This window comes from Sorex fumeus, unplaced genomic scaffold (assembly GCF_029834395.1).
Source record: "Sorex fumeus unplaced genomic scaffold, SorFum_2.1 ptg000169l, whole genome shotgun sequence".
Taxonomy (NCBI): domain Eukaryota; kingdom Metazoa; phylum Chordata; class Mammalia; order Eulipotyphla; family Soricidae; genus Sorex; species Sorex fumeus.
This window is the reverse complement of record NW_026606226.1, coordinates 6,734,430-6,746,653: the sequence shown is the minus strand read 5'-3', so window position 1 is coordinate 6,746,653 and position 12,224 is coordinate 6,734,430. Positions and strand designations below refer to the sequence as shown.

The 12,224-nt window shown below is 47.4% G+C and overlaps 1 protein-coding gene across 2 annotated transcripts in view; it reads left to right on the top strand.

Annotated features, from left to right (window-relative positions):
- SIK2 (salt inducible kinase 2) overlaps window positions 1-12,224 on the top strand; it is a 117,786-nt gene that overhangs the window by 97,167 nt on the left and 8,395 nt on the right. For both annotated transcript variants that reach the window (XM_056107580.1, XM_056107581.1), the window contains exons 7-9: window positions 1,280-1,500; window positions 3,036-3,188; window positions 8,020-8,184. In XM_056107580.1, the coding sequence (XP_055963555.1) occupies window positions 1,280-1,500; window positions 3,036-3,188; window positions 8,020-8,184 (539 nt within the window). The remainder of the gene's footprint in view (window positions 1-1,279; window positions 1,501-3,035; window positions 3,189-8,019; window positions 8,185-12,224) is intronic.

Sequence of the window (12,224 nt, the reverse complement as noted above, 5' to 3'; positions counted from 1 at the left end):
CAAATTTCCCCTTTACTCTTGGTTTAGAAATGTTCCCGGTTTACTTTAGACTTTGAGAAGCACTTTGAAAGTACAGATCTACAGCCGTTTTACTTTAACTTTGAAATGGACTGTCCTATAACCTATGGCAGGAAGTTGAAAAAATGAGTAAAACCACCTGGAAGAACTGTTGAATGAAAATGGAATGTCTTGGTCTCTAAGCAGTCCTGTATGGGTTGCTAGATAAATGCCAGTCCAGTTTACTCATTACCCTTCACTCTTTCATTTATAAATAAAAGTAAAAATCATGCTCTAGCAGTTAAGAACAAGAACCTTTGAACCAAACAGTCTGGTTTGATTTGTTTTTGTTTTGGGGGCACACCTGGTGGTACTCAGGGACTACTCCTGTCTCTGTACTCAGGGATCACAGGCTTGGGGATACCATCTGGGACGCCAGAGATCAAACCTGGGTCGGCTGCATTCAAGACAAGCACCCTACCCTCTGTATTCTCCCTCTGGCCCCAAATGATCTGGTTTGAATCCTGAGCCCACCACTCGCCGGTGGCCTGACTGTGGCAAGTTTCATCTCCTCTCTGTAGTTCCACTTCCTCGGTCAATAAAGGAGAAATAATGATGTGGTACAGATGAGTGACGTTGCTTTGTATAAGGCTCTTAGAACAGTGCCCTGCATATAGCACGTAACAGAAGGTTAGTGTGTGTAAGTCTGGAGGGAGCGGGGGAGTGTGATTAAAGAGCATAATGTCGGCTTAGAGAATAGTCTAGTATCCAAAGCTTAATTCTCGCTGTTTTCTTAGCATCGTCAGGAGTAAGTGAGGTCTCACAAGCGTTGTCTTAGGTGCGCTGATAGGATGGAGACCAGAAGTCTACTGGAGCCTCTTCCCCGGCTTACAGAGCTTAGGAATGACCGAGGATCCATTTGCAGTTTGCTTGCTCTAAGAATTAAGGCTGTTTTTTCCTCTTTAGTAGAAATCTAAGTCTCTGTCTAGGTATTTTTCCCTCGAGAATTTGGTAGAAACTTTCCTTTAGCACGAATTGCATTGACCTACACTCTCCTTTTTTACAGTATTTATCCACGGCGGTGGTTAATTTCCACGTGTCAACATTTACTGTATGAACTTGACAAATATAAGTAGCTCTCACGTCTCCCTTTATTCTTTTGACCTTCCTCCCAATTGTGGAGGACAGAGAGATTAAGGCTGGTAGAGTCACACGAGTCATGTGAATAGCCCGAACTTACAAGGTGATTTGTGTGACCTCTGTAACATTGTGTTTTCCGTAGACTGTGAGCATCTTATTCGAAGGATGTTGGTCCTTGACCCATCTAAGCGGCTAACCATAGCTCAAATCAAGGAGCACAAGTGGATGCTGGTGGAAGTTCCCGTACAGAGACCCATTCTCTATCCTCAAGGGCAGGAAAACGAACCATCCATCGGGGAGTTTAATGAGCAGGTTCTGCGATTGATGCACAGCCTCGGAATCGACCAGCAGAAAACCATTGAGGTAAAATGATAGTGATCTGACTGAAGATATGGTCAGATTCTGTTGCATTTAGTAATGTGTGGTTTCATGCTCACACCTGTCATCCTGGGCTGGTACCACTGGCATCGCCGGCACTGACGCACACTGTTCAGTTTTCCCGGAAGATTACATCTGACTCTTGCTGTTGGCTTTTATGCCATGTATAAATTCCTCCCTTTGCCTCATATGCCAAGAAACTCATGTTGAGGAGCTTCTTTGGGAATGAGAAATGGCAAAGGTGGAAGCTTGACAAATACGAAGTATAGATCTTCTTCCAGGATGAAGCAAAAAGTTTTATGTAAGAAATAAACTAAGAGTGAGCATCAGTGTGCAGGCATAAAACAGGACTGACAGTTGAACGGAAAATTAGGGAGGTATTGGGTTTAGGAAATCCAGGGCGGTTTATATTATAAACTAAAGAAATTGAGGAGGCAAAAAACAATGGATCCCACATCAGGAATTGTGGGTCATATTATGAGTTACAGAACTGAGACGGTCATGAATTAAGTCCTCAAATTATATTCCTTTGCCTTCCCTGTAGCCATAAGTGAAACCAGGCTGGTGGCTCCGTTTTAATCCCAGGTGCCCACTGCTTCTTTTGGGTAACTTTTCCACAAAGTAGATCCACAATCTTGCCATGCCAATATCACTGGCCAGGAACCTAAGCGTGTTCCCTGAACAGTGCTCACCACAATATCCAATAGAATCAGAGGTCAGGGGAACCATTGTTTCTCTGTTCCACTCATGGCCTGCAAGAGCTGGCCAGTTCAGGATACGAAAATTTGGGAAGCAACTTTATTTTCAAGGTTTTGAGAGGGTGGGACTACAAAAACAAGAGGAAAAAATTACCCAAGAATGGAGACACAGTGTCTCTCGATCTAGCATCCAAATGCCCTCCTCCAGCCCAGAATCATCGTCAGAAATTTCCCCAATGAGTAATCATTCACTTCAGAGCCCTTGATGGTTTGGACTTGTGTTGAGACTTGGAATTGGAGCCACAGGGCTCAGGTTGCTGACTGACCGTCCACGGGGCTGCGGCTGAGCTGCCCACGCCGGCACAAGGGATTGTCTGCAGGGGACAGTGGCCGCATTTCTCTGAACACGCATGAAATGGGTTCTAGTAATGTAAACAGGTAGATCCTAGTTAAGATCAGGTCATGAAAAAGTACCATGCTGTTTGCCCTTCTAAATTTCAGAACTGGGGCTGGAGCAAGAGTACATCAGGGAAGGCTGGGTTCAGTCCCCGGCATCCCATAGGGTCCCCCGAGCACAGCCAGGAGTAATTCCATAGTGCAGAGCCAAGAGTCAGGAGTAACCCCTAAGCATTGTCGGGTGTGGCCCAAAAAGCAAAAAAAAATAATAATAATAAAAAATAAATTCCAGAACAGCTTTCGTTTTGCTGCTTCTTTGCCCTGCCTTCAAGAATGCTTCATTTGTTCCTGCTTTTTTTAGAAAGGTGCGGATCATTGGATCAGAGTTTCTGGTTCTCTGCCTTCACCACTTGTTTTCTCTTTTAGTCTTTGGAGAACAAGAGCTATAACCACTTTGCTGCCATTTATTTCTTGTTGGTGGAGCGCCTGAAATCACACAGGAGCAGTTTTCCTGTGGAGCAGAGGCTTGATGCCCGCCAGCGTCGGCCTAGCACCATCGCTGAGCAAACAGTTGCCAAGGTAACGCCCCATTAGCCAACAGTCTTATCTGTGCAGGTGCCTGTTCACATGTTTGACACATTCATCTTGCAGTACAAAGGGTTAGGATTTTATTCTCTACACAGTTCCTCTGTAAAGTTTCTGCCTCCGTCATTCAGTAGATTCTCAGATGGTTTAGTGCCTTCCTGTTTTTAAGGATTACCTTTATTTCAAATAACTTTTAGATTTTTTAAAAATCATTCTCTCGTGTTGGGGAGTCATGTAACTAACATGTACATTCTGTTCCTTTGAACAGATAACCTTTACTGTCTATTTACCGGGCTGGAGCGATATCACAGCGGGTAGGGCATTTGCCTTGCAAGCGGCCAACATGGCCGACCCGGGTTCGATTCCTCCGCCCCTCTCAGAGAGCCCGGCAAGCTACCGAGAGTACCGCGCCCGCGCGGCAAAGCCTGGCAAGCTACCCATGAAATATTCTATATGCCAAAAAACAGTAACAGAAAGTCTCACAATGAAGACGTTACTGGGCCCGCTCGAGCAAATCAATGAACAACGGGAGGACCGTGACAGTGACAGTCTATTTACCATGTTCAAACCACCTTTTTCGTCATGATAGCAGTATTTCAAGTAGCCCTTCCCTAAGGCAGTACAGAGGAGGAGAGAAATAAGACACCCTCCTAAGTAGTCATAGACACTGCCGAAGAGCTCAGGGCAAGAGGAAAAGAGATACAACTGAGCAGGAAAGGGCGAGTGGACACGAAGGGCCTCCTTAGGGAGAAACCGTCGGGACAGGTGTGGTGTGTAAGCGAAGAAACAGCACGAGTGGAAGTGCCTAAATGCGCGGGCAGAAGGCTTGTTCGAATCAGCTACTCAGATTGAAGCGGGAGGACATGAAAAAGTTGTGGGCAGTTGAGGCCGTGGTGTGAGACTGTGGATTCCACAGAGCAGAGTTTCCTTGAAATGCAGGAAATGGTAGAGGCTTTGAAGCAGAAAAGTGAGTTGGTTTTATCTGTGCTCAACTCTCACTGATCCGGTAGCAGTGGGGAGCAGAGACTGGATAGGTAAGAGAAGGAATTTAGAGAAGTTAGATTATTGCAATGTTTTCGGATGAAAAATGGGTCAGAATGAGAGGAGCAAGCTCTAGGCACTGGCCGTGCATGCAGCCTACCCCAGTTCAGGGTGTTTTGCTTGGTTTGATTTGTTGGGGGCAGTCCTGGGGCTCTGAGTCCATGCCCCATGATACTTGGCCCGCCTGTGTGGGCCTGGGGGTTCTGTGCTCAAGCCCAGAAATATCACACTTCCTGAGCTCAGCAGCAGTAGAACCCACAGAGATGGCCTCAGTAGTGCTGGAGGCCCGGCTTGTGGTTCAGGAACAAAACCCAGGGCCTCTCTACACAGGACACTTTGAGCTATCTCCCTGGCCCCTGGGTTTGATTTTTAATAATGTGTTTTGTTCCAGTTTTATTGAGACATAATATATATCACAGCCTAAGCTTAATGTGTACAGCATAAAACCACTGTTGTTTGGGGGACGCAATTTTTTGTTTGTTTGGGGGCCCCACTAGTGGAGCTTAAAGACTACCCCCAGCTCTGTGCTTGGAAGTCACTCCTGGGCGTGCTCAGGGGGACCCTGTGATGCCAGAGATAGAATTCATGGCTCTGGCCTGCAAACCATGTGCTCCAGTCCTGTGACTGCTCTCCCTGCGGGAAACCATCAGTGTTCACTAGTCCCCCACTCCAAGGACTGAACAGATAAGTAGGCAAAGAGATAGTGCAGCAGATAAGGCCCAGGTTTGAGCCCCAGCATCCCATTTGGTTCCCTGAGCCTGCCAGAAGTGATCCCTGAGCACAGCCGGGTGCAGCGCATCACCCTGCGCCCCCTCCCCCCCCCCAAAAAAAAAGTGAAACTCTCATCCCAGTGTTTTCTAGGATACTATTCAGAGGTTGCAAGTAAAAGCAGTATATTTGTCTGCTGGGGCTTTTCAGATTGGGTACTCAGACAAGAAAAATGTGTTTCTCACAGTTCTGGAGGCTACATGTTCAAGATGAAGGTGCCATCGGGGCGGGTTCCTGGTGAGAACTTTTCTGGCTTCCCGACAACTGCCTTCTCAGCATGTCCTCATAGGACCTTCTCTGCATGCATGGAGAGAGAAACCTCTTGTGGCTTGGCCTCTTTGTAGAGGGACATCACCCTGTCATACTCGGGCCTCACCCTGGTGACCTCTTTGCACCTTAGTTACCTACTTAGAGATCATGTCTCCAGTTTCCTGGGAGTTCTAGGCCTTCAGCAGGAAATAGTTCTGTCCATAACAAGCGTATCACTTGCAGCAATAAAGCTTTCTCCTTGGAACAAGACATTATTTCCACCCCACTAGTTTTGAGAAGCACAAAATCAAGAGCAGAGATTCAAAGCACTAAACGCATGACTTTAAAAAGTCACTACTGGGGCTGGAGCGATAGCACAGCAGGTAGGGCGTTTGCCTTGCACATGGCCGACCTGGGTTCAACTCCTCGCATCCCATAGGGTCCCCCAAGCACCGCCAGAAGTAATTCCTGAGTGCATGAGCCAGGAGTAACCCGTGTGCATTGCTGGGTATGACCCAAAATGCAAAAAAAAAAAAAAAAAAAGTCACTACAGTTGGTTGGACACCATCAGTGTTTATGACCCCTCGGGGGAAGCCGGACCTCCCTGCTCCCTGAGGATACTAGTCAGCCTTATCGGAGTGTCACCACCCTTGAGTCAGCTCAGTGGCACTGCAAGTGCAGTTGTCACCACCTACCTTGTTCCAGAAGGATCTTTGACCCTAAGAGTACCAGAACCCAAAGATGCAGGCCCCTACCCTAAGGCCTTCCATCTTAGTCAGTGAGCTGCTCGTCCTTATACCACAGGCCTCTGTCCTCACATGGCCCACAGTTGCCCGAGGTGAAAGTTCTCAGGAAAATGTGCTGCTGTGCCTGGCATGGCCCTGCCTGTAGAAAGCCCCCCTGGCGTGCCCAGGCTGTGCCCACGCAGGCCAAGAACTTTTATGACGCTATCTGTCATCTGGCACATTTCTCTGTCACAGTCGTGGGCTCACAGGCCTGAGACATGGAAATCTGAGTTCATCTGAACCTCTGAAACCCGATAATGAGTATTCCAAGAAAAATAAGCATACATTATACATTGTTAACACCATCGGGTAAATAACGTTAATGACTCATGCTTGATGAATGATAGTTTTTTAAAAACTCTTAATCATGCCAGAAGAATATTGTCTTTTTGTCGTTTGTTGTTTTTCTTATCCATGTAATACCAATGATTTCCTGTTGCTATTTTAGTCTCTATCACCTGCTGTATATCTAACGATATTAGTATTTGAATATATCAACTGTAAATATATTCCAAATATATTCAAATATAAAGCATATTTCTAACATTCTTGAAAGTCATCAATCTGAAATTTTAACTGGAATCATTAGCAAGTGCACGTGCCTTTATTTTGCAGTCAGGTTCGTTTTTGAAAGACTTGTGATCATTTGAAGGCTTTAGGAAGCAGGGGGAAGGAGGATTTTGCAGTCCTGAGTGAAGGCCCTCCATTGCCCTTTAATACTGGTGAAGAAGCAAAGGCCAATTGGCTTGGCAGCTTCATCAAGGTCACACCATCAGTGATGGAGGCAGGAATCAAACTCAGGACTTGGGAGAGAGAAAAGCACCCAAAATCATATTTTTTTTTGGTTCCTTTTCATTTATTTGCATTTCAAATTCACCATCTTACATCCTTTAAAGTGATTACAGAATTAAGAATATAGTTCATCCCTCCGCCTCTTAGAGACTTAAAGAAAGATTATTCCCACAGATGTTTGCAAGTATCTGTTCTCGTTCAAAAGGCATCTCATAAATTATTCTGCCAGATTTGAAGAGACGATGAGGAAAAGATTCTTCATCCAACAGCTCCATCTTGAAAAATCCTGATCAGTTGTCAGGAGGTTCTCCTTTAAGGGATTTTTTTTTTTCTTCACCAGTATATAAAGCTTGTTGACTTGGAGATTTTAACAAAGATGTGAGGAATGGACCTGGATGTGAGAAATGGAGCCAGTATTTCGTGTCAGGAAGAAGTTAATTCACCTGCAGCAAGCATCCTCCAGCTGCACGCAGGCAGGCTTTTGCCCTCACAAGACACTGCTCTCTCTCCCTTCCTCCCCTTCAGCCATCCCCCTGCCCGGAAAAATATTCCATCTCCCCCCACTCAGAGTCAGGAGAGAAGAGTCAGGGTGCAGTGCATTCTGGTTTCAGGGTGCAGTGCATTCTGTTAGTTAACTGTGTGTGTTTGTGTCTAATCCTGGCTCTTTTGGGTTTTCCTGGAGGCAAGGCCTTTCCTATTTTTTTTTATCTCCTTCCCCGATAATATGTCTACCGAAGTAGACAAGCTATGTATGTTGATTTGGAAGAAAAAGAAAAATAGGCATGGCCTTTGATTCCTTGCAAAGAAAAAGGGGGGCGAAAAAAGGCCTTGTCATCTCTGTGAAACGTCTGCACCTTATTCTGAAACAGGAGAAATTCTGGGCAGCCGATCTGAGAATCAGATGGCAGAGACTGCTCAGACTCAGGCCTGTCCCATGCGTCACTCCCATCCATTCTTCGCCAGGATTCTAGCAAATGACAGTCCTTTCATCGCACCGGGAGGGATTACTTTACTCCAAGGATTTTGTGTGTTCATGATGAGAGTATTCGATATGCCAAACACGGTAACAACAAAGTCTCCAATGGAGACGTTACTGGGCCCGCTGGAGCAAATCGACGATCAACGGGAGGGCCTTTACCTTTACCTTTTACCTTTATGTTCCCAACTGTCCGTTCTTGCCGCATTTGCAGGCACAAACCGTGGGGCTCCCGGTGACCATGCATTCGCCCAACCTGCGACTGATGCGGTCGGCCCTCGTCCCGCAGGCGCCCAATGTGGAGGCCTTTCCCTTCCCAGCCCCCGGCTGCCAGGCAGAAGCAGCCTTTATGGAAGAAGAGAGCGTGGACACTCCAAAGGTACAGTCACATCTGAGAACTGCAGGGTGGCTGGACTCTACCCTTTAGCCCAACAGTGTTGGGCTTTGTACTTCCTCCGGTCACTTCCGAGGGCTGCTTTTTTAAAAGACCCCAGCAGGAAAAATACCCTGGTCTCCACTTGAATCTCATCACTTTTTGGTGGTGGGAGGAGGGGTGTGTGTGGAGGGTGGGGGATGGAGGGGGCAGGGAAGGGCAGGAAATGGAGAAGATTGGGCCACACCCAGCAGTGCCTGGGGCTTACTCCTGGCTCTGTAGTCAGGGATCACTCCTAGTGGTGCTCTGGGGATCATAGGTGGTGACAGGGCTTGAAGCAGGTTAGCTGCCTTCAAGCAAGCGCCTGCCCTGCTCTCCTGTCTTGGTGGCCCCTCATCACCGTCTCATCCTTATGACTTACGCAGCCTGTTAACATACACTGGATCATTTTCATAGGCATAGTTCATAGTCTTGCAGTTTTTTTCAGACTGTCTTTGTTCTTTCACTAGCTGGGTAAAGTTGAACAAGATGACTAACTCCTTTGAACCTCAGTTTTCTCTTGTGTAAAATCGGAGGACCAATTTTATAAGAGAGTTGTGAAGACTAATTGGGAAAATGCATATGGCTCTGGGTGGATTTTAGATACGTAATAAATATCGCTTTCCTGTATTTGGGGGCCTACTAAGGTAGTAAAAACGATGAGTCAGATATCATTTCTGCTTTAAAGTCTAACAGAAGAGACACTGCATAACCAAAGGCACTGCCAGGCACTAAAGAATGATCTAATCGGCGTGCTCCAAGAAGAGAAGGGGCTGCTCTAGCAGTTTGAGCAGGCAAGCCTGGGTAACTGGCACAGCTGGGAACTGGAACATGGGCGGATCAAGGTGGGTGGGGAACCGGCTTTGATGTTCCAGAACAAGGGAAAGCTGAGCCACAGGATATGTGAGAAAAGCCTCGGTCCTAGGGGCTGGAGCTGTAGTCCCGCCAATCTGCCTTACAAGACATTTGCCTTGCATGCGGCGACTCAGGGTCAGTTCCCGGCATCCCACCATCAGGAGTGACCTGAGTGCAGAGCCAGTTAGTAACTTCTGAGCACCACTAGGAGACCCCAAAAATCAACCAATCAATCAATAATGAAATTTTAAGAACGAAGTTGGGTCAGTTTAGAAGTAAAATGTTTATCTAGAACATGGCCAAGCAGCTTCATGCCAGGCTGCCACGGGCAGGTGTAGACCATGTCATTGACCAGGAGACGTTTGTGCCCTTGCCTCTGAGGACAAGACCACTTCCTGTGGACAGTCCATTCTCTCTGCTGGTGGCTGCCAAGTGGGTTCCGCGCCCTCAATATAACTGCTCCTCCACCCTCCCCCAGAAACCCAGACATCAATTGAGGCCACATAATTCATTTACTTTTAAGATTTAATTCCCTTGAAAAAAAATTAAAATTCAGTCTGCTAAAAGCTTGTCTGTGAGGGCATCGGGCCCAAAACACAGATTGGGCACTGTCTGCTGAATTATATAGGGCAATCTATTTTTAAAGCTTGTGATTGTTACCGTAACTAGGAAACAGACAGGAAATGAATGCTTTTGTGAAAGATAGAGACAGGAGCTCGCTGGTGCATTTGCATTTGTAGGAGAGAGCAAGGCCATGCTGGAGCCAGCCTTGTGGGTGGCCCACACTGACAGTGCCACCTCGGGCCGTGGTCAGGCCAGATACCCACCAGTCTGCCCTGTGTGCTGGTTCAATGGGACAACAGAAAGGCTTCTCACTCTTCCCTCCCTCGCACCTTCTCCGTGGGGCCTGTATATAAATGCCCTCGCTCCAGACTGTCAGAGAAACCAGCAAGTTCCTTTGTTCCTGGTGCTTCCTGCGCACTGACTCCAACATCCAGCCGCTGTTTTGGAACGGAGCCTCCTGCCTGCCCTGACACTTGTTTGCTTTCACGCACAGGTGGTGGCAGGTCGGTGCTGGCAGATCTGTCCCCTCTCCTGCCTTCTCACAGTCTGCCGTGTGTCCCTTCCACTGCCGGGTGAAGCCCTGCTCTCAACCCTAGGCTTGGGGCTCCTCCCAAGTGAGCACCTGTCTGAGGCCGTCACCCCACTCCACTCAGAAACAGACCCGCCCAGGTGACACAAGCAGACCGTGGGGGCGGGGCCAGTCATCGCCTTTGGGGGTTTGGGGGAATTGCGAACATCTCCGATTCGCACCCTATTTCAGTCTCATTCAGGGGATTTTACAAAAGGGTTTTTCAGCTTACCACATTCAGAGCAGGAAGGCAAAGGAACTAGGAGACTAAACTGGGAAAATGCAAAGGGAGTGGAGGTATTCCCCATTTAGCTGTGTTCAATAGCCTCCTATTATAATGGCAGTTCACAGGAAAGGAGGTCGGAAAGCCATACTACATCAGACTCAAGAGTACGAAGCGCCAGGCAGCGGTTAAGTTGCGCGCCTTGCATGCAGCCAACCACCATTCCGTCCCAGCACCACGTGACCACCCCAGCTTCTCTGGACGTGGCCCCAGAGACCCCCCAAGCACAGCCAGGGACAGCCTGGGTGTTCCTGGCTCTCCAGGGCACCAATGCCACATCCTCAGGCCCTTGCAGTTGAATCGCTGACCCTGTTGGCCAGGCGTCAGGAGGAGTGGCCCCTGACCAAGACATACTCCTGACCCACCTTCCATCTCCAGCACTGCCTAAGGCTCCCTGAGACCGGCCAGCAGTGATCTCTGAGAGCAGAGCCAGGAATAAGCCCTGAGCACTGCAGGGTGTCCCAAAGGGGAAAAAAAAAAGTACCCTTGAGCTTTTAGAAAAGACAGAAGTGATATAAGTTAGAAAATGTCCAATGATGATATCCATCTTGTATTTGAAGTCCCTAATTTACAGTTCACTCAGGCTCTTTTCTTGAAGTGAAAGATCTTTCTAGCAGCCCAGGTCTCCTAGAGATTAGCCCAGTATTTCAGTAGCAAACCCGAGAGCCCAATTTAGACTCTTGTTATACCAAGTCCCTGGGTAGCAAATTGGCAGGCAGGGGTGGCGTGATTATCACTTGTTTCAGGAAATGATCTTAGAGCTGAAGAGTTCGCACCTATTAACTGTGGGCAGGCCCCCTCTGTGCTTTCCGATTCAATCACCAGACATCTGAACACCCCAAAACTGAAATCAGCAGTTTTTAATAAAAGACATCAGCTCTCTCTCTCTCTCTGTCTTTCTCTCTCTGTCTCTCTCTGTCTCTCTCTCTCTGTGTCTCTCTCTGTCTCTCTCTCTCTCTCTCTCTCTCTCTCTCTCTCTCTCTCTCTCTCTCTCTCTCTTATTTTTTATTGTTTTTGTTTTGGAGTCACACCCATTGGTCCTCAGGGCTGATTGCTGGCTCTGTGCTCAGGGTGCCGGGGATCAAACCCTGGTCTCGCTTTCCTGTCACTCCAGCCCAACATCATTTCTCTTTCATTACAAAAACAAGGAGAGAAATTCGTAAGGAGACAGTCTGAGGGAAACCTATATATAAATCTATCTGTTTTGTTTGGGGCCTCCCAAGTGTTGCACAGGGGCCCCATGGACAATTCTGAGCCAACCAGGCCTGCAGCTATTCAATGCAAGGGCCTCAGGGTACATCTGCTTCCACTCCCAAGTGCCAGGGATTCCCTGTGGTGCTGGAGGTTGAGCCCAGGTCTAAATACTGTAGTATCCCCCAGCCCCTTAAGGGGACTGACTCAAGGCTCTTTTGACTACCCAGAAAGCAAGAAAACCCAGAAAAGAGAAGAGGTGACTTTTCTCTGTTAAGGAAAACAGAACCCGGTTGTAAGATTATTCTGTGGAACATGTGTGATGCCATTTCACCATAGTCTGTCAGTGTCAAGAGGCTCAGTAGGTAAATACATAATGTGGCTTTATTCATTTCTAAATTACCTCTGGATAATATTAGCATCTGTAGACAGCTGGAGAACCAGGAGGTATAAAAATTAATTTCCAAGCAGTCATTTTTTTCTACAAGAAAACTCTTCGTCGACAGTGAGAAAACTTTGGCTGGGGAGATAACTTAGTGGCATGTG